At 39.8% G+C, this 25644-nt stretch overlaps 1 protein-coding gene across 4 annotated transcripts in view; it reads left to right on the top strand.

Annotated features, from left to right (window-relative positions):
• Positions 1-3519: 3519 nt before the first annotated feature.
• atp8a1 (ATPase phospholipid transporting 8A1) overlaps positions 3520-25644 on the top strand; it is a 110379-nt gene continuing 88254 nt past the window's right edge. For all 4 annotated transcript variants that reach the window (XM_028588902.1, XM_028588899.1, XM_028588901.1 and 1 more), the window contains exons 1-2: positions 3520-3917; positions 19966-20080. In XM_028588902.1, coding sequence (XP_028444703.1) covers positions 3869-3917; positions 19966-20080 — 164 coding nt within the window. In that variant the 5' untranslated portion in view covers positions 3520-3868. The remainder of the gene's footprint in view (positions 3918-19965; positions 20081-25644) is intronic.

Consider the following 25644-nt stretch of genomic DNA (forward strand, 5'->3'; position numbering starts at 1 on the left):
GCTAAGATTGATAATTTGATTCTTTAGTCTAATGTCGGTGAACAAAAAAAGAGGTCCTTAATAGAAAGGTGGCGTTACTTCTACCATATTAGACATTCAAAAACATCCTTGAATATTATCTGACTATAGAAGAGGAGAGTTGCCTGGTAATGAGAGAAATTGCTTTGTAATGTTACACATACATACAGTTTTTGTCTCTGCAACAAATGATGTTGGAGTCTGCAGCCACATGGCCTGTCGAAATGTCCATGTAGATAAAACTGAACGGCATCTTAAAACAGTCCAGTATTCAGAGTGGGGTTGTTGGAATTGAGCATTTTTGTAGCTCCACCATGAGCAAAAGTCAGGTGATTATTAGATGGTTAATTATTTTAATTTTGTTGGTACTTTATACTGTGATTGTATTTTTAATTGATAGTTTTATTTTGTATATGTACTTTTGAAGGCAAAAGTTCTTCTTGAGGACTTAAAGATTAAAGTATGCATGCTTTTATCATTTGCATCATAAATTGTAACACTGTTTTCCTCCTTAAAAATGAATCTATGTGAACTAACTTTGACCCAATTGTCCTGTCCATCCAGAGTCTTGTTCTTAATTTACTTCTCTCAATCAACTTCAACTTTATTGATATTGTCCCCGAGGGGCAATTTGTGGTGCAGTAAGGCATACATGCAAGACACAAAGCGCAACAAAAGAAACCAAAATAAAGAGACTCACGTGAAGCGGGGCACTGAATAATGAACATGTGGAACACAACCATAAATTCACATAATTTAAAATAGTTAAAAGCATACCTTAAATAGTTAAAGTGCCAGTTTCCAATCATAAAGTGATAGTGCACTACTAACAAAACAGATAAATAACAGACATCTATAAAAAATAAAAACATCATAAATCACTATCACAAATAAAAACGACATCCAATCAATATAAGACTAAAATTGACCTGTATGCCCTATATATACACACTAAGAAATACCATAGAAATGAAAATCCAACCAATAAATAGTCTAGCAAACCAGAATTGCCTTTTTCTGCATTATCATAACCATCATCATTTTTATTTTTTACCTCAGGACCCAAGCATACCATCACCACCTACAGCCCTGGCCAGACCTGAGTTCAGCAGTGAGATGGCGGTATGAATGAGTGTCTGTACCTGTTGCTCTTGACTGGTGGAAATCTGAAGCGGGAACAAGAAAGAAGTAGGTGAAACTCTGAGGGAAGGGGGTGGACACTGACCGACAAAATGGCTTTTGCTTTTCAAATCTCTTGTCTAGTGTACAGGTCTATTGTACAGGTCAGTGAGGTTATTTTGTTGAACACCAAGGATTTTGCTACAATTCATGTCATCTAAGTGAATGGAACGATTGTTAGAAAATATCCTTGTGTCTCATTAAACCTTCAGAACATTGTGAACTGACCCCTGCTTCGTGTCACTTTGTCCTCTGAGCTCGCCACTGCTTTCAGAATCAACTCACAGAGATCAAGCTTGTAGATGATAGGATTTGAACTACAAAACAGCTGTGATCAGATTGTTTCACAAAAATCACCCTAAAAATGTTTTTAAATCCTGGGACATTTCAAAAGATGATTTGAAATGTTATTCATTGGATTAAATTATTTTTTATTTTTTATTTTATTTCATTAAATCAAGTCTTTGATGCTGATAGTGGTTAAATGGCAGGAAGCCTTCTTGATTAATAAAGAGCTTAAAGGCAAAACAGATGTAAAGTAAAGTATATCAACAACCAAATAGGGATCCCTCTACCACATGTGAGTGCACAAAGTGGTACATATAAGCTTTGACCTCCCTGCTCATATTGTATTAATGCACAAATTGGCTTGAAAATCATTCTGCTTTTCAAAATATTAGTGATTTCATGATCAGCAATAAAAACATGTTTTATAATGTTTGTTTACAGGTATTTAAACCTACCTAATACTTGCTACTGATATTGCTTGGATGACCCATTCTCCATCTGGCCTCGGTGCAGATGGGAACACACCTGTGTTACGGTCATGGCCACCTTCAAATTCTGTATATCACGACGATATACAGTACTGTGCAAAAGTCTTAGGCAGGTGTGGAAAAAATGCTGTAAACAAAGAATGCTTTCAAAAATATATACAATGATTGTTTATTTTTATCAATTTACAAAATGCAAAGTGAGCAACCAAAGATCATCCAATTCAGTCACATGTTATTTAGATGTTCATCAAAACATCTAAATCACATCAGTATTTGGTGTTACTACCCTTTGCCTTCAAACAAGCATCAATTCTTATTAGGTACACTTGCAAAAAGTCAGGGAACGTTGAGGATCATAGACGCAGTGGTCGGCCAAGGAAACAGTGCAGCAGATGAAAAACACATCAAGCTTATTTCCCTTCGAAATCGGAAGATGTCCAGCAGTGCCATCAGCTCAGAACTGGCAGAAACCAGTGGGACCCAGGTACACTCATCTACTGTCCGGAGAAGTCTGGCCAGAAGTGGTCTTCATGGAAGAGTTGCAGCCAAAAAGCCATACCTCCGACATAGAAACAACGCCAAGCAACGAAAACATAGGAACTGGGGTGCAGAAATATTTGGCTGTAGCAGAAGGCAGGTTGTTCACCGAAGGGCTGTAGAGCGGTACAATAATGAGTGTCTGGGGGCAACAATGAAGCATGGTGGAGGTTCCTTGCAAGTTTGGGGCTGCATTTCTGTTTGCGCTTGCACAGTACTGTATATTAAACAAATGCAGAGGACATTCTGGGATTTTTTCATTTTATAATGACTTTTTAATAACAAGTTTGGTTGTGTATATGGTTATTATAGTATCTCAGTGAGTCCTGTTTGTCCTATTTCTGCACTGAGTGGATGTCTTTTGTGTCAATAGTGGCTTTTTATTTATAGGAATTCCGTATTAAATAATAATTATTAAACACAAATTTAACATACAGCAATATATAGTGTATTGTGTAATATATCTAATAATACATTGCAAAATACATTTTTCTGCGTTTTTTGATATATTGCAAAAGTGTCACCATATAAAGACATGCCAATATACATATATTTTATATTTCTAATGTATTACATTTTAATATTTGAGCATATATCAATGTATGTTAGTTCGTTAAGTGGCGGAGGTTGTCATTTGCTGACATTGCAATAACTATTACTACATTAATAACAATATTTTATTCAAAAACAAGACGATAAGCCAACTCCCACCCAGTGTACTATTGTTATGTCTTCAAGCTGTGAACAACATCTTCGGCAGAGGGGGGAGGCGTCCACACCAACGAAAAATGTGTTGGCCAATTTAAAACACGTTGCCTTATACATTATTGGCTCTGCTAATCCAGCACTTTGTGTTTTTTTTATGTCCTCGTAAAAATAAAATGTTCATGACTTATGCGCTTTGATTTGAGAGTTATTATGTTTAGGCACCCCCTCCCGCTGCGGGTGAATATGGTACGGTCCATAATGTGAAGCGGCACAGTCCCCCTAACGTCAGTTTATGGTAAATCCGTGTCCACTCCTGCCTTACCGAAGGCGTCTGTCTATCGGCTTTAAAATCCGCCGTGTAAACCGTGATGCTTGAGGATCCATGCAGCCGTGGGCTCTTGGGCATGGTTCTGTTACCACCAGGAATTTAATGTTGTTTATATCTCGTCTGTATCTTTCATTAGCAGTAGACACACAGCAGCACTGTCCGCATGAGATAGAGTCCTCTGTTCAATTTTAGCCGTTTTTTTTTTTTTTTTTTTTTTTAATTCTTTGACGGTTGAGGAGAAGCAGCAGCAGTAGCCACAGGGAGCAGAACTAACAAGCCACGGCCGCTTGACAGGTGCCGTCTCCCGGCTCTGCGTGGAGAGATGCCGCCCGTCCAGAGAACGATGTCTGATCTTCGTACCCGGGCGGAGGGTATGTTAAGACAATTTCACTACGTTGTATGTGTTACAAAAATGTTTGGAAGTCAGGTGCACGGCTATTTCCTTGTTAACGTTACCAAAAGTAGGCCGGTGTTGTACCTCCCTGGACGTAACGTTACAGGACAGTAACTTGCTAGCTAAAGCTGTGATTACCGGTGCCTCAAAAGAGGTCAAGGAAACCCCGGGGGCCTTGAGAGTTTTCTGAAGGAGTCTTCAGAAAAACAACTCGTTCAGTTTTAATGTAACTTATTTATTAAAGAGAGTCTGCTGTCATCGCCACATCTGCAGATTTAACATGGGGGTTCCCAGACAAAGGCTTTATCAAATGGTTATCTGTAGTCTACATGAAGCTTCTTTAAAATGAAACTTATGTCTGACCTAGCAAACCCATCCAGACTGGGACCCCCCAGCTATGCCAACCACAAAAGTACTGAAATACTGCAAGTACAGAAATACTGCAAGTTGATGTTTACAGTAGCCACAAGTCTTACAGCGCAATAACAAGTGTCCAGCCAAAGGCATCAGTAGAGTGGGTCTAATAATGCAGCCATTGTAATTCAGCTGGGACCCTCACTCCTTCACTGCACCAGTAACTTTCCACTGCATCTCAGTTGTGTTTTCCAGGGAAAGAGGATGCGGATACATACACATTACTCAAGTAATGTGTATGCTCATAAGGGGATCTTTTTACTCCAAAGCTGCTTAGTAGATTTGGGTGTTAAGGTCTGTTTGTTTATCCTGGAGAGCGCCTATGGCTGGGCACATACAGGCTTATTACTGGCTTCAGATGCCATGCCCTGTATGGTTTCCTCCCTTTTTTAAATTCCTCCCATCACTTATTTGTGACTCACCCTGACCTCTGACCTCTCTGGACTGGAGCAGAATTTATCTGCAGAGATCAATACCGTATTGTATTGGTATTATTTATGGTACTTAACTTCAGTTTGTGTTTCTCTTAAAACTAAATGTAGTGGCACTGTTGTGGTTTGATTTGGGATTGCTTAGGTTTGAATAACCGTAGACCCAGGATAATATGTCAATCTGAGTTATTGCTCTTGGACTATGTAGTTTGGTGCTGCTTCGCAAGAAGCCTGGACTAACAAAGTTAATTAAAATAAACGTCCTCTTCATTGTATTTTTATATGAAGGGGATAAGGGCACATTTCCATACCTAATATCTATGTGCTGCTCAATAAATGGCTATTAATGAAATGTCTACATTGCATGTTGTGCCATCTAATTTACCTCTAGTAATGCAGTAACCTCAATGTATGAGACATTTTAATTGTTGAATGAGTGTGTTCATACAGGAAGTATTCATGAGCCAGCTATGACTGTGGGAAATGCATTTTTAAAGAGACCTCCGACTCAATTTAAAAATTCAGTATTTGTGAACATGAAGGATTGTCTCAAAGCTGCTGCAGAGGAGCACAAAACTAAGACCAACTTGTGAAACCCTTACGTTGTGGTGCACAACATATTGGTCAGCTCCCTTAATTACAAATGCCATGATTCAAGACTTTTCTTTTGAATGAAAAGTCAGTTCTGAAAGGATAAAGTTAATACCCAAGTTTGTGTGAATTACTACAATCTTGAAAAACATGATTGAAGGGATCCATTTTCCTCTTGGTGTTACTTAAGGCAATAGTGTCATTGTCAGAATTTTACAGAAAAGCTTTAAGGGATTTACGAACTGAAGACATTTTTTGAAAAAAAGATAATATTATGAATATGTATCTAGACAGGCGGGTTGGCAGGTCAATATATAGACGTGTAATGAATAATATTGGTAGTAATGTTGGCCTAAATGACCATTATTGCTTATTAGATTTCCGAAGATTTTAATATTAAGCGTCTCTACCATCCAGACATTGATCTACATCATAGACAATTAATAGGATTCTGTTTTTGTTGAGTCAGAGAATGTTTCTAACTCCATAAATTAGTTATTTCAAATACAACAACAACAACAAATTTGCCCCGATGTAGGACAGACAGTTATGTATAATCAGTAATAATAAATTAAAACTGATTACTTTTTTTTGTGAGCAGGTTGCATCTCACAGTTGTTGGAAGTGGTTGTTTGCTGGTAGTTTCGTGACATGGTTTTAAAATGCGACCTAAGAGCTGGTGATTAAAAAGCAGTTTCTCATCCTGGGCACCACAGCAGAAATCATAGTGCTATGCCACTGCCATCTTACTGGTAGAAATCTAAAATAATTAAATATTAATAGATTCCATAGAAAACTGTTGACCAATGTGGCTGCTGCTGTCACAAGAGCAAATGCATGAATTATGCAGCAGCTATTGCTGTCACCCCCAACTACCACGGAGTACCTTTTTTAGATTATAAAGCGCAAACGATTTTGCTGTTTCTCACTTGGTTCCATAGCACTAAGCGTACGCTGTCATCCCCCTGCTTCAGTGAAAACAGTATCATGTTTTCTTTGCAGGCATTTTTCTAAATCTTGGATTCGATCACCTCCTGTACCGTGCCAGGTTGACGACCTATGCTGCTGCTCCGTCTGTTCTGCAACATTTCTTTTTTGGCTGCTTTTATGAGAGCCTAAGCACACTTCCCATCCTTCAGTTTTATTTTTTAATCACCACACTGCATCAGGCAGGCTTCCATCTAGAAAGGGCAACCCTCCACCCGGCTTACCACCTAATCCATCAGCGGCCTGTCCGTCAGCTCTCCATGCTGCACACTCCCCAGTCTTGCCCACCACGTGCCGCTCCACTCCTTGTCACTCTTCTCTGCTGTGCTGTGGAAACATCCAACATCACTGCCAGTCTATGCCTTTTATGTGTTGCCAAAATAACCTTATCTAGGACGCTTGGGGTGCAGGTGACGTCATTAGCCATCAGCATGTTTAATGTGTGATCCTGCAATGACAGACAAGCACCTTCAGACGTTGATCTTTCCAATACAAATTTCCCTGATAGGCAGGAAGGCGCTTAGTACCTACTTCCCACAGTCTAGATGGGAAAGCTGATCGACAGAAGCCACGCAGGTTAAGGCTAGACAGATGCCAAGAAGCATCCTGTTTGCTGTCTTAGCTTGCATGCTTATCTGCAGGCAGACAAAATCCGCTCTCACAATTGTCCCCAAAGGTGGAGATAGGCAGGTAAGACCTATCCTGTGAGGATGAATCTATCAGTAGACCAAATGCTTGTCTTTTCATGCCAGCTGATTCCACCACGGGTGGAAGGTGCTCTTCAGCATCTGATTACCCACATACTAGTTTTAAAAGACACAGAGTGGACTGCTTCTTCTTCTAAGCATTATATGTCTAACTTTCTGTCATCCTTAAGGTTTTATTTTTCCATGTGTAAGTGAAGCAGGATGTTCCCCCGTAGCATTTCAATAACACCAGCTAAGCCTCGGTCTGTCTGAATAGTGGGAACAGCATGGGGAGGGAGACTGGAGGGGGATAGAGTGCTCCCTTCTGAAGGGAATCGAGAGCTGCCCATGTCCCTGGCGGATCACTGGCTGATAATAATGTGGCACAAAAGCCCAACACGCCACTTAAATCCCCTGTCTGGGGCCGCTGGTGTGTCATATCAAGACCCCCAGGCCCCTCTACTCGGTCTATGTGCCGGCATGGGACATCTCCTCTCCTCTATTTTCCACTTAATGTCCTGCCTCCATCACTAACCTGCAGCCAGTCTAATATGTGTTTCCTCAGATACTCACTTTCCCTCACCTCAATGATTCTTCTCTGTCTGCAAAGCAAAGTGGATGTGGCAGGTCAGTGGGAAGAGGGGGGGGATGTGAAAATGCTCATGTGCCTGTGTCCACACAGAGACGGATGCAGAGACACTGAACCTATTCTAATGTTTGCTCATGTATGTCGTAATATCGATCTGAGACAATGAAAACCTATGAGCTGATGAGTGAGAACTTTGCAGACAGTGTCACAAGATTGCCTGTTAACAAGAAACTGCATTGTCATATATAGGGTTGCAACTAACGACTATCTTCCTTTTAATTTAATCTGTTAAGTTTGAAGGTACTGACCATAAACGCAAGTTTGCGTTTCTTCATTTGCGTTGGCCATTCTCCATCTCTATTTATCCTTAATTTATTTATCTACTGTTGACTATCCTATATTTTCTTTGTCTATAAAATGTGAAAAAAGTGTGCTCGTACAAATGTATTGCTGTTTTTATGGACAGATAAATTATCTACCTAGCGTCTGCATAAATCCTGAGAAATAGTAAAATATTATGGCTCTGTGATTCCTTTGCTATCAGTAATAGCAATATGCTGGCCTCATGCAATGCAGTGATAGTCTTTCTTCTTCTTATAAAAATGTGAATATGATGGCCTTTATTCAGCGGGAAAAGTGAAATAAACAAAATATTTTTAAATCTAAATTATACTATATTATACCAAATTTAGTCACATTTACAGTACTGATATAGCCTAATCAATGTATCTTTCTGTTTTTTATATTGCTGTCAAACGATTAAAACGATTTAATCGCATTAATGTCATAGTTAACTCACAATTAATCGCACATTTTTATCTATTCTAAATGTCTCTTGATTTCTTTTTGTCCCATTATTTTATTTTTTTTTTCTCTCATTTTAATGCTCTTATCAACATGAAAAAGTGGATCGGCTTGCTTTGTGCTTTTGTCGCCTGGCTTTGACGAGGGGGCGGAGAATTCACATCAGCTTTGTGCTCGGCCATCAAGTAGTATTTCAGACTGGACGTGGTGCGATGATAGGTCAGTTCACAACGACAAAACACACAGATCTCTGTTCTTCTGGTCATGTCAGTGGAACCATTTGGCAACTTTTTAAAAGTGAACTTTCTAATCAGTATCTTATTGGCATCTATTTCGTATATATTTTCTCGCCATCCACTCAAAACGTAACGTTAGCCTACTACTCTTTGGCCGGCTCGCAAGCCCAAACAAGTGTGTGTGGCGTGCCTGTTGTTTCTGGTCTAGCTAGATCCAGTGTGGTGTTGTAGTTTTTTGTAACATTACTAGTTGTTGCAACAGCATGTGAAAAAAACTACAAAGTTTGATAGGCCAAAAAGAACGTTAATCTCGTGATTAAAAAAATTGATGCCGTTAAAATGGGTTTGCGTTAACACCGTTAATAACGTGTTTAACTGACAGCACTAGTTTTTTTATATTAATGTGTTAGCTATTTGGCTACAAAAATATTTTAAGATTGTGAAAAGAAACTTGAGACACTAACTTGAGCCCTAAACTTCCATCCATCCATCCATCCATCCATCTTCGTCCGCTTATCCGGTGTCGGGTCGCGGGGGGAGCAGCTCCAGCAGGGGACCCCAAACTTCCCTTTGCCCTAAACTTCATTACTGATAATGTTCTGAATGGTTCAGGAGTCCCCAAACTATCGAAGTTTCTAGAATTTCTTTAGAGCCTCTGATTTGCAGGTCAGCTGGAGTTCCTCAGTAATGTCTCCCAGATCGAACCTTATTTACGAGCCACTGAAAAGCTGCGTTGCAAACATGCTTGTAGGGAGATAAATCTTCTATCCTCCTCCACCTATCCATCAGCTCATAAGATTTAGACAGTAGCTCTGTTCTCTCCTCCTGTTCCCAAACGTCAAATAATTCACGAAAGCAGCATTAGACACTGAGAAAGAGGCCCTAAAATGTATCCGCGATCATCATTTTTTTTGCTGGTGTCTTGTTTCTGGCCTGGCTGTGTTTGTCTATGTGATGCACACGCACGCACGCACACACACACACACACACACACACACACACACACACACACACACACACACACACACACACACACACACACACACACACACACACACAATAGCAGCAGGAAAATGCAGCAAGCCTGCACGTGCCAAAAGATAGTCAATGTGCTCGTGTCACAGCGGGATGACAAGGTCAGATGGAAAGGTGTCGGCGGGCACTCTACAGGGAAGCAAACACCATCAATGGCTGGGAAGATAAAAGTCTTGCTGCTCTTGACCCTCAAGATGTCGAGCATTTTATGGCCTCGCTCCCGTCTCAACTTTTGTGTCCAACTAGGCCACAGTGCTGCTTCAAATAAATACACACATTATTTAGTACAGCATTTTTGTTACAGTAAATACTGTGGTATACTACTGTGTTATGATTACTGTCTTTAGATAACACTTGAGAGTTTATGGGTCTCAATAGGTGGACACTTGTGATCTGGGACTAATGTAAAGGCATAGTCGTAGGTCAGCCTTCAGTTCTGAAAATTAATAACATTGGGTCTTTATTTCTTTTCTTTTTTTAAGATTATTTTTTTGGGGCTTTTCCACCTTTTAATTGAAAGGACAGCTAGGTGAAAAAGGGGAGAGAGAGGGGGAAGACATGCAGGAAATTGTCTCAGGTTGGACTCAAACCCTGGACCTCTGTGTCGAGGCATAAGCCTCTAAGTATATGTGCGCCTGCTCTACCCACTGAGCCAACCCCACATAACAATGGGTCTTTATTCTTGCAGTGGTTACAGTACATTTGTACTGTAAATACAGGAAGGGGAAGGGTCCAGGTGAAGAATGAGGTACAACAGTTCAAAATAGATTTTAGACCTTACATTTCTTTAGAATGCAAAAGGATACCTGAGGTTTAGGGCTGCAACTTCATTTAATCATATTTCATCAGTTTCCATAGCCTGAGGTAACATGTTCAAATTGCTTTTTTTTGTCCAAAAGACATAAATCATAAAAACAAAACAAAGAAGTGGCTAATTCTCACGTTAGGTTGTAAACAGCAAATGACTTAGTAAAATATCTCAACAGCTATGCTGTTAAATTTGGTACAGACATTCATTTTTCTCTCAGCATGATTTCTAATAACTTTCTTGTAGCTCTAACAATCCTTTTAATTTATTTTTTATTTTTTATTTGATGTTGTAGTATAATTACATTTTTCATTGAATTACATTGGTTTGTTGTTCATTCGTTTTCTTTCAGTTGACTATTTGATTAATTGAAAAAAACAATTCCAGCACTTCTGAGGTGGTTTCCCCAACAGCTGTGGAGGGACCTAAATCCTAATTATATAAGTTTGTGACACCTTGTGTGTTGATTTGGCTGTAACAATAGAACCTGGTGCAATATTTTATACATTGTGATGAAGGCAAGGAACAGTAGTTTGAGGTCAGGCACAATGCCGACACAACACTAAAGACTCTGATTCACAAGGTCTATTTCCTGTTTTCAGATCTTTGAATTGCATGCCATATGCCCTTCCCTTTTAACATTCATAAAGTTGCACACAGTGGAAAGGTTTCTGTCCCTGTAGATCCTCTCTAAGCTAAGCCAGGCCATCCCTGTGATGTCACAGCAAGCCCCAGCTGCCTGTGTTGTCCCTGGACTGTCCGTCCCACTGTAGGCTGTTTGAGCCTATGGGGAGCCAGACGGAGCCGCAAAGGGAGGGGGATTAATTCCGCAGCTGCCCTGTTGTTTTTGTGAGTTCTGGTTACAACATTGTGATCTGATAAGCGACTTATGGATGATTTTACTGTTGCTTAGATTGAGGCAATATGTATATCCCCCTCCAGCTCAATACCATCAATGGATGGGAGGGAGGGGTAGTGGGGGGGGGGGGACTTTCATCTCTGTGACTTTGAATCCAATGAATAGACTGTGGCTGCTCTGTCTACTGAAATATTTATCTGGAATAAATGAATCATGTACAGATCTTTCTTTGGTGGTGATGAGCAGATATACATGGCACATTAGGCTCAGTGGGTTGAGAAATCCCAAAGCCCAGCGATTTGGAACTAATTTGACCCTAATAACTATGGTAAATGGCCTCAGGTGAAGGTGAACAATCTGCAGACTGACAATGCTGAACTCCATACTACATCTCACCTTTCTGTCTTCCGTCATTCCTCCGCATTTTCTGCTTTCAGAGTATTTGATGCAGTTTTTCTTCACAAAGCCTCTTGACTGTAATTTGGCTGCCATTCATTTGTTCGTGTTAGATCAATGTCAGTAGCCCAAAGCTGCCTGCCCCCACCCACCCTGGTATTATTGAATGAATCGTGTGGAAGCCTGGTTCTGGCCAGGTCATGTGCCTCCTCATCTACACTTTATTGACCAGCCTACAACCCTCTCAGGCTCATTAGTGCTTGTTTGGTATCTCAACAGTTAGATTGGACTCTGCCTGGACCTATTTCTGGAAGAACAAAAAGCCTTTTTTACAATTTGATTTTCCTCCAGATGAATGTTATACCCCCAGTGATTGACTCATGGGCCTTTCTGAAGAATCCTAAGGCTTAGTCATGGAGCCAACTGACTCATCACTGTGTAATCATAGACCTAGTAGTGACCAAAGAAGTTGTAAAATGCTGCCAGCATGTGACATGATATCGTTTTACGATTTGTTAGAAAAGCTTTATTTGAGATCAAATATGAGTAGACGGAATAAGATACGGTCGCTAAAAATATCTCGACTTTAACAACAATTTCTAGTAGTTGATCCTGGAGTGTCATGACGTGCTGTGCTCGGTCAAATGCTTGACTATCAGGTCGTTATTGTTCCTGTCATTGCTGCCATTAGATGTGTTTAATCTTGCTTGTGTTGACAGTCATGGCAGTAATAATGTTCCACCCCCACCACTTCTGCCTGATCGGAGCTAATACATTGCCACTCAGGATCATAAATCTGCAACGGATGGGTTTTTTGCTTTATTTATGAACAATATATTAGTATTGATGGACAATACATTATTACTAGAGGTGTTGAAATTAATCAAATAATCGATGCATCGAATCGTGGACATGGACGATGCTGCATCGATAATAGGCAGGCTCATAATTGATTATTTCTGTTTACAATTTAATGAAGGCCTAACAACATTTCTGTTTACATATTCTGTTATGTTTTGCAGATTTTTGCCATGTGCTCAGTGCTGTAGTTTTATGTATCCAGTTTATTTAGTATTGGAGCACTGCAGAATGTTTTCTTTTTGAAATAAAAAATCCTACATGGCTTTAATATAAAATGTATTTGACGCATCATGATGCATCGAGATATCGAATTGAATCGCTGACATGATAATCGTAATCGAATCGGGAGATTAGTGAAGATTCCCACCTCTAATTATTACTTCATATTCTAGAGTAATTGTCATTTCTCTTCTATTCATTTTTGTTTGTTTGTGTTGAATTATATTGTAACCATGCTTTTCAGCAGTTTTCAAGAGACTAGCCTGACCACATGTACACATACTCAAATTAGCAGTGAAGATAGACAAATAAGTGTTCTATTCTGATTGACATACTTTAGGTATCTTAAAAATCTCTCAGGTATCACAGAAGGAAATTTCCATGCTGAATGGTCGCAGAGAGTCTCTGTAACCTACACTTAGATAAAAAGACAGACTGGGGTAGACCGGCATGTCTTCCCCAATGCCAAAGCATGCTGGGCCCAGTTTTTTCCCATTGGGCACTGTCTCCAAAATACGTGCCCCTTGTGACTATTGTTTCACCAGTCTGTCTGTTGGCTGACACAAGCAATAATCCTGACATCTGGCCTGCATCCAAACTCATTACGACACTTGATGGCATTGATCCTTCCTCCAGAGGCTTCCCCTCCAGAGCTGTGTGCTTCTGCTCTCTACTCTTGCTGAGCTTTATTTGGCTGCTTTGTTCATGGTTACTCTTTTCTCTCTCTTCTCTTTCCATGGCTCTAACATTGTTTTTATACAGCCAACTAGTACGGGTAATGTGCTTGGCTTCATTAATAGATGAAATGTGTTATGAAGCCTAATAGAACACAGATTAGATATCATGTTCACAGTGAGTATCTGCCCTGTTTCCCATTCTTGCTATCTTTATTGGTGTCGGGGTAGTTGAGCCGTGACATGCCCACAGTTAATGAAATTAGTGCTGAGAAAATGCACAGTGTCCACCAGGGAATATACAGAGCAGTTACGACTTAGACATCAGGGGTAGTGGTGGCTGATGATATTATCCACACAATGTGTTAGAAACTAAGGAAATGAGTGGGATATGGGGGGAGGTAGATCCCATTAATGCTTGGAGAGGGGAAGCTGGGGAGAGGCTATTTTAATAATGGAAACTCCTCCACCTCTCACCCTTCAGACTCTTAGACTGTGGCGATGACCTGTCAGGGTTGGCCTTGTGTGCTGCTTTTAAATTTGGTGAAGGCCACAGTCACAGTCCGGGTGGACATGAATGTCAAGCTGGTTAACATAGTTTCTTTTGGTATGTCAACTGAAACAGCTTTGCATTTTGACACCCCACTGTGCTGATATGAGTTGTTATTGTAAAATAATAAAGGCCTGCTTTTATTCATCTTATTCAATTGTAATTGTGGGATTAATGGGTCAGAACAACTCAAGCCCAGCTGACCACTTTCTGGCTTTAGCTTTACTTTTGCTCTTCTAATCCAATTAAAGTGTTCAATATGTAGCCTTTAATTGGATCAGGTGTGCGAGAATAGTACTGTACTGTAGCAGAAACCTGGAGATTGTAGTTTTTGAAGACATGCCACAACTCTTAAAACTAATTGGTCAAGACTTAAAAGTATTTCTGCTGCCAACTAGCAACTAACGAACTAGTGTACTACTGTAGTAATCAGAATAGCATAACTGTATACAATCAGATTGAAAACAAAAGAGACAGCATAGGCATATACATATGTTGTTTATACGGTTCAGAAACAAGTGCTGATAAAAAGTTAAAAAAAATATGTGCTATTCCTGCCCCATTTATGTATTCAAACTGCTGTCTTGTATCGGATAAGAGTAAAGTATTATTAGTGCTATTTTATTAACATCTTTTGTACGTTTGACACAACCCAAGAGTTTGTGTTGTCTGCAGTTCTTGATTAAACTTTGTATACAACCCCTTGTGTCAAAGCTGCTAAAAGGAAAGAGAAAAGTTAAGCAGTAGCTGTACCCGCTGCAACTGGTGCATTGCAGCACCTGGCCTACTACAGCATACTCCTGCTGCGAGGGCCCATTCAGAACACAGAGACTCAACATCCATCACAGCTGCTCAGCCAGCTCCTCTGGCCTGCTGTTTCACACAGGCCTTGGGCTGCAGTCACCAGCTATGCCAGTCCCCTGTTTTCATTTGTCATTGTAGACACTAATTCCTTGATCACCCAAGCTTCTTAAAGATTTAGATTCTTGGCTTATTATGTTTGCTGGCTTTGTCTCTTGATGTGCAAGCCAAGATCATGCTTTGGCATATAATCAATTATTATTGAGACTTGAGTATCACTTAGAAAGATGAGAATCTGACTCAAAATTTAAGATTATGATTTTCTCTAATCTTTTCTTGTATGACAGTGTACAGTAGAGAGATGATAGTTAAACAATGAGAGAGAGATGGGGAGTGGCGTGCCACACAGGTCCCTGGCCCTACTCAAACCTGCGTTTTTATTATTCACGGCGGTCACCTTAACCCCAAGGTCAAATCGGGGAAAATCACGGGGAAAATCAGAACTCTGCATTAAAGCAAAATCAGTGATTATTTTTGAAAACACATTATACATGGAAAAAAAAATCCTTGTGAAAAATGTAAAAACACTGTAAACTGTGTAGTACTTTTCACCTTTTCTGTGTCCAGGATTTTTTGGGCAGCCTGAAATGCTGAAAAAAAGTAGCATGCCTTTGAGTCAATGTCCTTTTCCTCACCTTTACTCAATGCCGTTACTCATTCCCAACCACCTGTCTTCCCAGTGTCACCAGGTGAGCTCTTGGCTGCGAGTTCTAGTTTAATTTGAAATGAAAAAGGCTAGGCCTACAGGCAAGAGGAGGGAAGTCACCTCCTCTCCTACCACCAAGGTGATGAAGGATCAGTGGATCAACTCTTCAGGAATAGTACTTAGTGCTGTGGTGACACCGGGCCTGAAAATATATTTTAGTTGTCCCAGGGCAACATTTAAATCCCATTAAGATACCACTATTCAAAAATTCAATTTCACTCTGTGTCCTATTATGTGGGAAGATGAAACACCTGTTGAAACGTGTTTGCACGTTTTTTTTATTCTTCTTATTTTTTCAAATTGATTATAGTGAATTATGGGCAAACGATTGCTTTACTGACATTTTATTATGTCTTGCATATACTCCAAATTTAAAAACAACAAACCTCTGTCTTGCTTTCTAGACAACCCTGTTTTCACTATACACAAAAAACACCAACTGTCATTTATTTCAAGGAATCACTAGTTGATTATATCGTATTGCGGACACATCTAGTCTATATTTATCCTTTCAAACCGTACACGTGATAATCAAAGGCATCACGGCAGGAAGTTTCCCTGCTTAAGCAGTAGGCACCACTCTTTAATCTCCTGCCTGGATCCATACACCCTTTTGCCACCACGCTAATCCAATAAACCACCTATGCTGATTTGACGTCTTGCATAAGAGGGCTGGGATAGCCGAACCGTGTTTTCCCCTGAGACCAAATGACTACAGGGGGCCAGTTATTTTTAGCCCTCGAGTACATGCTAAGGAGAGAAAGTATCAGAAGATAATGGTGGAAAGAAGGAAGGTTTGGCACCCACTCCTCCAGTAATCCTATATGCGAAGCCAAAGTGGATCATTAAAATAACAAGCCCTGTAATTTAAGATTCAGGGTTTGTGTAACATGAGTGAGAACGTGCCAAGATTAAGGTGAAAATGAGAGAGGGGGGAAAAAGCAGCAGAGTAAGTTTGACTTTGAAGACTGTGTCGGCCTTCTGTTTCCTCTTGACATGACAAGAAAGAGAGCGAGACTGTATGCAGGTTGCAAGTGGAGCATATTCGGTATGAGGCTTTGGTCTTATGACTCGGCATTTTGTTGATGTTTCCTCTCTTGTGTCCCCCTCCCTCCATGCCTCAGAGTGACCCTTCTTTCCATTTTTAAACTCCAGGGTTTAACTGTAGTTGTGGAAGCTATGCTATGCCTGTCCTTACCTCATAACCCCTAACACCACTACTACTGCATGATAGGGAAGGCCGTGCAGCACCCACCGGATCACATGCATGCAACTTGAGAGTCTGAGGAAACTGTTGACTTAAGAGTTTTACAGTAGTGCGCTCTTGGCAGTGCTGAGGGCACTAATCTAGACATATCCATTAAAACACGAGGGTAGGGGAATGTGAACCTCAGGAATTTTATCATTTCTCATCTTACAAACAAGATGCCGCCTGTCAAATCTACCTCTTTAGATGTGTGAGATATTTTAGCTTCAGATGGTACTTCAGTACAAATTTGTTTTCCACCTTCACAGAAGTTAAGGAGAAGTCAGTTTCATGAACATGAACTGCGTGTTCATGTTTGCGAAGCGAAAACTGAGTATTTTTATCAGTTAATTAATCGTTTGATCTATAAAATGTCTGAAAATAAAACAAAGGCTAAGAATTTGTTTGCAATTTTGAAAAACGTGTTTCTTTACCATTTGTGCTTTAAAAATGACTGAAAAACGATTTATGTTTATGTCTATCAACACGTAAAAAAATACGGACGCTTGGTCAGTGTCGCTCAACGTCGGATACGACGCAATAAGCACCCCTCATCATGTGTATGGACTGTACCTGAAAATATTACCAGGCCTAGAATCCATATTGCAATATACATTGCAGCCTCTTGCGATAATGATATATATCACGATATATAAATTATAATAGAACAATTTCAGACCAGGTTACATAGACCCTAAGGAAAAGCAAACTGCTAAATGTATTTTTTTTTATTTTTTTTTAAAGAGAAAGAAACGTATGTAGTTTTGAGAACATTTATTGTTGAAAACTTTAATTATACAACATAATATTACTGTACTGAAAATACTTTTCAGTACACGTATGCACAGATACTTTAAATACAAACATATTTCAAACAAAGTTTCTTGATGAAAGCTCAGATGGGCCGATCTGGAAGGTTACCTCCCCTTTCTCTGCTTTGCCCGCCCAGAGAATTTGGCCCACCCATGAGAGAGAGACATCATGGCTTTCAAAGCAAAGTGGCAGTTGTTCAAGGCCACACCCCCACCCTCCACCTTGCCCCCCCCTCTCTCCTCCTCAATAGCTACAGACACAGAAATGGCACATCCTAAGGAAAGCTCATTGTGGGACTGGCTCTAGTGGCTGTAATTCTGCACCAAGGCTGAATTTTCAGATACTGTATTAGGGGACCACTAAGGTCTATATAAAAGAGACTTCAGATACAGTATTAGGGGACCACTAAGGTCTATATAAAAGAGACTTCAGATACAGTATTAGGGGACCACTAAGGTCTATATAAAAGCATCCAAAGAGCACCATGTCATGGGACCTTTTTAAGTATCTTCTTACATGCCAGCTGAAGTGTCTGTACTATGCTATTTATTGGTTAATGAATAGCTGGAATAGTATTTAATGTGTGTTCAGATTTTTGAGGGATGATTTAAAAGAGGACAGCCTTACTAAGGCATTAGGAGCAAACCATGCATTTGTATTTAAATGAGTTAATCTTACCCTGTTAATACATTCACTGGATATACAGGATGTAAGTCCTCGTACATATTTGTACATTTAGCGAGTAACTTTCTGATTTAATAAAGAGATTCTTTTGTGTGTCACTATTTTCCGTCTTTCACTGTAGTAAGCAGCTTCAAGCTACAGGCTTGAGAGATCCCCTAGACATTCCTAGACATCCTTTTTTCATGACGCAGCACCTGTCTCCAGCATGGAAAGCATGCATGTTAACTGTCCATCTGTGACGTTTAAGACCTTGCCTACAGAGGCAAAGTAAGACACAGAAATGCCTCTTGCCAATCAAAAAATAAAAAGAATATTTGTGTGTGGTTTTAAAAAAAAAAAAAAAACAGAAAAGAAATCTTTCATATACATTAGCATCTCTGCGACCCACGTACAGCCCTCATTTGATGCATTGATATTGCCTACATGGCTCCATCCCACTTTGTTGAACCTAGTGGGAGCGGTGCAGTGCTGACTCTTTTAGAGATGGAGAGAAAAATAGTTATCCACCCAAGGAGAGGGTTTGTTGATTTTGTTTTCAGCAGTGAATGGCGGCCTCTGACAATTAAACATTTAGTTTTTTTTTTTTCTCCATTTAATGCTCAATCAGACAGAATATTTGAGTGAAGAATAGATACATTCTGTAAACTGTACGGTTTGGAATTAAAATAAATAAAATAAAAATGTGGAATCAATCATTAAAAAATACAGTTTGATCATAGCCTTAACATGTACAGTACCCTTTTATTGTGGTTATATGACACCACATTACTGTAGCTGATCCTCAAATTAGTCGTATTTACTGTTGCCAGCAGGATGTCAATCTTAACCGGAAATTCCAAACTCGAACAGGAATATCACAATTGTTGCTTTCCTTTACAGTAGATGTATGTTACTTTGGATGAGTCAGGCTGTTTAACATAAAGCTGGTGATTCCCTGTATTATTATAACAAGGGTTTTCTTCCAAATTGGCTTTTTACTGTGGAGGGGGTAATGAGAGATGTATTGTCAGTGACACGCCATTTGGCAATCCCACTGTTATATTTTCTAAAGCACCTTGTCATTACATTAAGATAATAATTTGAGCATTATACTACTATTAGATTATTGCTCCTGATCTGAGGCAAGTGTATCACGCAGATAATTACAAATGTCTCCTCATTGTATTGTGTAGGCTGCAGTGAGTGTAGCCTACTACAATGACTACTACATTGTGTACTGTACGCCATCAAATTTGAAAAATAAAATAAAGGTGTAATCTAGTTTAACACGCTTTTCAGACTGTGAACAATTTGTTTGAAAAGTATTACAATAAGACATTTTACAATGCCAACTTTATCCATCACCGCACACAAAACATTTATATCTCAGGCCTGTAAAGCACCAAGGTCACTATAGTTTTCACTTTGACTATTGGAATCACTGACTTACCTTTTACAGACTCCAAAGAGCCCTTTAGGGACTTTTGGACAAGCACCAACTCAAACACTTCAAAACCCCTTTTCATCTTACTTTTGTGTGTGCTCAAGGCAGATTTTATTCCTTATAGAATGTCTTTTTTTCCTCCTACGCTACAGGATATGAAAAGACCGAGGACACGACAGAAAAGACGTCCTTAGCTGACCAAGAAGATGCCCGACTGATATACCTCAACCAGCCGCAGTTCACCAAGTTTTGCAACAATCGAGTCAGGTGAGGAGATGTTGCATTTATGGAAATGTATTGAATGTGTTGAGAAATATTTTATGTACTGTATGAACCGATGGAGAATTTGATTAAGAGCTATAGTATGTATGTATAATCTATCAGTTATTTAACACTATTTGCATTAAATGGATACTTTGCGCCGTTCTAGCTTCATTTTTGTGTGGGCAGTGTGTTTACTTTAGGTCAATGGGGTTTGGCTTCCCCCCCCGTGGAGTCAGTGCACGGAGTGTGGAGTGGTGCAGGTCTGCCGTGATGGGGCCACGGAGAAAAGCCAAACATTGTTGATTACAATCAATTAGATACTTTTGACCAAATACCTCGATATTGCGAGGCAATAATCTGATATTGTAGGGTTTAATTAGGTGCTTTCACAAAATATTTAGAAAATGATATCTTTGATAAATAGCCTTCTCATTAACATTAATTGGTAAAGGTAAATAATAGAACAGCTAGAACAGTCTGTAAGTTCAAAAAGTTACAACACTTTACTGTAATGCAGTCGTTAAACCAGGAAAAGACAACACTTGTCATTTTTTTACGATATCCAAAATCTAAGAGAATATCTAGTCTCATGTCACAATATTGATATAATGTTGATATTTTGCCCAGCTGTAGTGTTCATCTAAAAACACTGCCCACACTGCCTTGACACAGAGCTGGAGTTAAATCAGCAACATATCTATTTTAGTTAATATCAGTGTGGCAATGTAACCAGCGAGGAAATGTTGGTGCAAGCTCTAGTGCTGGCAAGAGCCCTGCATAAGGCAACTGTGACCCTTTTTTGGGTGGTATTAGCACTGCACTGGTGGTATGCCATGTGAACTTAATACTTGAATAGTAGTAAAATTTCATACACATTTATAGCTTCACTAAAGTAACACTGGAGTGCCACCCAAGTAGCGGTAAAGAGGGTTGTAGGTTTGTGGTGGTCTGTTTGTGCCCCCTTCAAAGAAAAAAATGCATAGCTGCTTGTTGCTTCGTATGCCTCTTAACCAGGGGCGGATTAAGGTGGTCAGGGGCCCCTAGGCTGCTCTTTGTGTGAGGCCCCCCCTTAATCATTGTGCTTAACTGGAAAAATTTATTTAGTGCCATACATGGTCCACATGCAAATAATAATAATAATAATAATTTTAACTGACACACACACACACACACACACACACACACACACACACACACACACACACACACACACACACACACACACACACACACACACACACACACCAACTACCACCACACCACATAGGTAAAATGAGTAAACTACATCATAAAACTAACATCAACAGAGATGTAAGTGGAAAGAATACCAGATATTATCCTCTGCCACCACAGCACCAAAACAATTACAATGAAAATGTAACTAAACTGCAAAGCAGCAGAATTCCCTGGATTCACAGTTCAACAGCAAGCTGGTAATCACTTTTAGCTTTATAAACCAACAGATAGGCTACAGCATCTGCAGCAGTGCAGAACACCTGGTTTTACTGAGGCAAAATCACAACTTCACTACCAGTGGTGGAAGAAGTATTCAGATCTTTTACTTCAGTAAAAGTACTAATACCATACTGTCCTGCATTGAAAATGTTACTTAAGTAAAAGTATGTAAGTATCATCAGGAAAATGTACTTGAAATATTAAAAGTGAAAGTACTGAATGTCAAAAAATCCTCCTATTTTTTTAAACAAACCAAACAGTACTGTCAATCAACTAGTGTTTAACGGTCTATTCATCTCAGCTGACTTGTAGGACGTTATATTGTTGGCTAGTTTAGTTTAGAATCAAACATCACATTTTATAAATTACATGTGTTTTGTGTGCAGAAATCGTAATCTGTAAAGTATCTACCAGATCAATGTAGTGGAGTAAAAAGTACAATATTTCTCTCTGAAATGTAGCGGAGTAGAAGTAGAAAGCGGCATGAAAAGAAAAGACTCAAGTACCTCAACATTTGGACTCAAGTACAGTACTAGAGTACATGTACTTAGTTACATTCCACCACTGATCATTACTGAGACACAAACCACTGTGCAATACACTAAACTGTGAATAAAATAAAAATAATAAAAACAGCAGCAGCAGCACATAACACTGTTATTAACAACAATAATGAAACAGCAGCACAACATGTAGGCTACATATTGTTGCATAATCATCACGCCTTTAGAATTTTATTTTAGAATTCACATGCAGGATCTGAGCTATAGGTAGTAGCAGGGATGGACTGGGACCAAAAATTGGCCCTGGCATTTTGGCCCAGATCACACCACAAATACCACCCGTCCTTGCTCTCCCCTGAATGTGTATAGCAACTCCTACTCCTTAAAAATATTAACGCCATGTAAGGGGTAAGCAAGAATCATTGAGAGTTGACACATTAAATACAAAAAAGTGCCATTTATTAATATAATAAAACGGTATACTCCTCATGAATCATAAAACAATATATATAGGCCTATATATTATCATTTCAGGACTGAAGAGGCCCTGTGCTTTAATTTCAAGAGGTCTAGCATGAGTTTTTGTCTGCCAATGCAGATAGAAAAGCTACAATTCTCATTAACAAAGCTTGCATGATGTGCAACGTTTATCTAGGCTACTGTGCTAAGGACACAAATGTACAAGCACAAGCTAAAGGTTTGATGAACCTTAAGGTGGTGTTTTGCTTATTATTAAGATGTAGGCTACTTTGTTGAATGAAAGGCAGTCTAATATAGCCTATTAATAATAAAACTGTGAGAAAATGATCAGTCAAGACTCAGATACCCGCGCACGTAGCCAAACTAATGCAATGATACAGTATAGCATGCCTATTTCTTTTATTGTTGTAGTGTTATCATCAACAGTTTGTCCACCACTCAGTTTTATCAAGGGGTTAAGTGTTTTAAGGGGAGTTGTGTTTACCGCAGCCGGTTGTAGCCTCACTCCCTCATCTCTGTCCCTCTCCTCCTGAGTCTCCTCCTCACTGTGCATGTCACTGTAGCCGACACCAGCACCACTATCATTGGCCACGGGAGCTGATGGAGGTCCTGCTACTGCCCAAAACATGTCTGTCCATTTGGCACATTTGGCAGCGCTTCTTTTTCTCACGCAGCTTCTCTGCACCTCCTTTGCTTTTCTTCTCCATGATCTCTATTACTGTTCTAGCCTGGCAGATGCACACCCGAAACTGCATGCAGGCAGAAATCCCAAAGATGGTGCTGTTTAAAGATATGCTGTCCTCTTCATTGTCTTGGTTAACGTTATCCTCACCTAGTGCCACTTCACAGCTAGCTGCTGCTGTAGCGGCATATTCATCGCTTTGGACTGTTGTTCTTCATGTCTGTATCCCCAACAGTAGTCGTAAAAAAAGTTTCATCAAAAAAAGTCATCTTTGGCAGCGTTGCCAAATACTTATCGGCGTCTTTATTTCTTTTTTTAGACTCCTCTTGCTTCGTCTCTGTTTGTGTACTTCCAAGCTCTCCTGTCGTTGTGTTTATCTTTCGCGCCGCGCACCGTTATGGACTAGTCCATTTCAATTTGAAAGTAGGGGGTGTATGGAAAAAAATAGTCTATGTGATATTTTTGACTAAAGTGTTTTTTGGCCAGCCCAGAGTCAATTGAAAACACAATGGGCCAATTCAAAAATAAATGTTTCTTATGGGCCAATTAGGGTCTTTTTTTTTCGCGCTGAAGTAAATTCAAAATAATAATTAATTGTCTGGCTAATCCCGGGCCCCTGCACACGTGGGGCCCCTAGGCTGCAGCCTCAAAAGCCTGTGCATTAATCCGCGCCTGCTCTTAACCTATGCATTAAGCTGGCCTACGGCCAGTTGCCCTAACCTCAGTACTGAAGTGCTTTGAGAAGATAGTGTTGAAAACATCTCCTCAGTGAGGTCTCGCCATTCTTGGATCCTTATCAGTTTGCGTACCAGCCAGAGTGGGAGGGTGAAGGACGCACTGCTTACAATGACCAACAGTATATATGAGCATCTTGAACAACCTCATAGTCTTGTGAAGATTGTGTTTGTTGATTTTAGCAGTGCGTTTAACACCATCCAACCCCATCTGCTGGTGGGCAAGCTGATGGATCTCAGGGTTAATCCAAGGCTCATTCTATGGATCAGTAATTTTCTCCTGAATCCCAGCAGGTTAGATTTAACACTGCTATTTCCTCCCCTAAGTCTATAAATACACGTGTTTTGTCTCCCATACTGTACACTTTATACTCATGAGTGTTGAGCTTCGGTCTCCACTCACACCTTTTTGTCCATTGTGGACATACCTCTGGATTTTGAGTCTGTATGGACCAACACTATAGTTCCTTACTAAGCTGAGGAAGCAAAACAACTTGAAGCAGTCCTGTCATCACAAGAAAAATGTAATAAATCCTTTGAGATTTACAACAGATGATGAAGACGACCTCTTCATGCTGTTGAGGTTTGATGTACAGCAGTTGAGTAAAGGCTCCTGTCTTTGTTAGTCATGAAAACAAGGCCTCACACAAGGTTGACTTATCATCCAGGGTTCCCAGTGTCATTTTTAAGGTGCTTTAAAGACGCTTTCCTCATGTCACTTAAAATTAAATGGTATCCTAGCTGCTTTAAATTTCATGCTCAAAGTTGTATTCTCTCAAGGATTTTGCTGTCTTTGCTATTTTTGACTATATGGTAGTCAGGGCTTTTTTGAGCATATGTTGTCAAAATGTTGTCTTGAGGAGAAACTAATGTACGATCCTTGTACACTCTGGCCTGACTGCAAAACGGTAAGTAAATAGATGATTGACTTTACCTTGCAAATCTTGTATTCAACCCTCTTAAGATGATGTTTGAATACAAGGCCCGTAGTTAAAACAGTGTACAGAATGGTGTTAATTTCATCAGACGAGACGAGACTAAATATGTTCGTCAACAACCTTTTTTCCATGACTAAGACGAGACAATGACGAGACTGCGCCAATGTCCAAAAACGCTGACTAAATCTAAATTAACATGCATTATTGTTTACGAAAAAAGACGAGACTAAAATGTTTTGCATAAAATAAAAACTAAGATAAAATCTCTCTTCATTTTCGTCTACAATCGTCTCTACTTTTCCATCATGAGATAGAATATTCAGCTGTTACTAGGGTTGGGTACCGATGACCCGGTGCTAATACGGCAACGACCTAATAGCAACGTGGATTTCGGTGCCACTTAAATGCCTGCGCTTCTCTCTCTGATGCTCCTAAACGGACGTTAGAGGCAACCGACACATCGCTGCACGGGACACTAGTTAATACTACACTTGGCAGCAAGTAAAGTTAGCCTACCGTTAGCTAGCAGCTGGATTAAACACGGTTAAAACGCTGACAGCTAAACGGTGTAAAAGTTTGTCTGTATTTCACTGTAGAGGATTCCAACAGGGGGACGTACGACAGTCTGCAGCTGCCGTCTGAAAAACAACACCTATGTTGCGTTCACTTCAAACTCGCCTCGCCAGCCTCGTGCTGCGTTCAATGTTATTGTAAAATACCCTTTTTCTATTCAGTGGTTGTTTTTGTTGTTTAACAGGAATTTACTGGTGAAATA

Source organism: Perca flavescens, chromosome 10 (assembly GCF_004354835.1).
Source record: "Perca flavescens isolate YP-PL-M2 chromosome 10, PFLA_1.0, whole genome shotgun sequence".
Classification (NCBI taxonomy): Eukaryota; Metazoa; Chordata; class Actinopteri; order Perciformes; family Percidae; genus Perca; species Perca flavescens.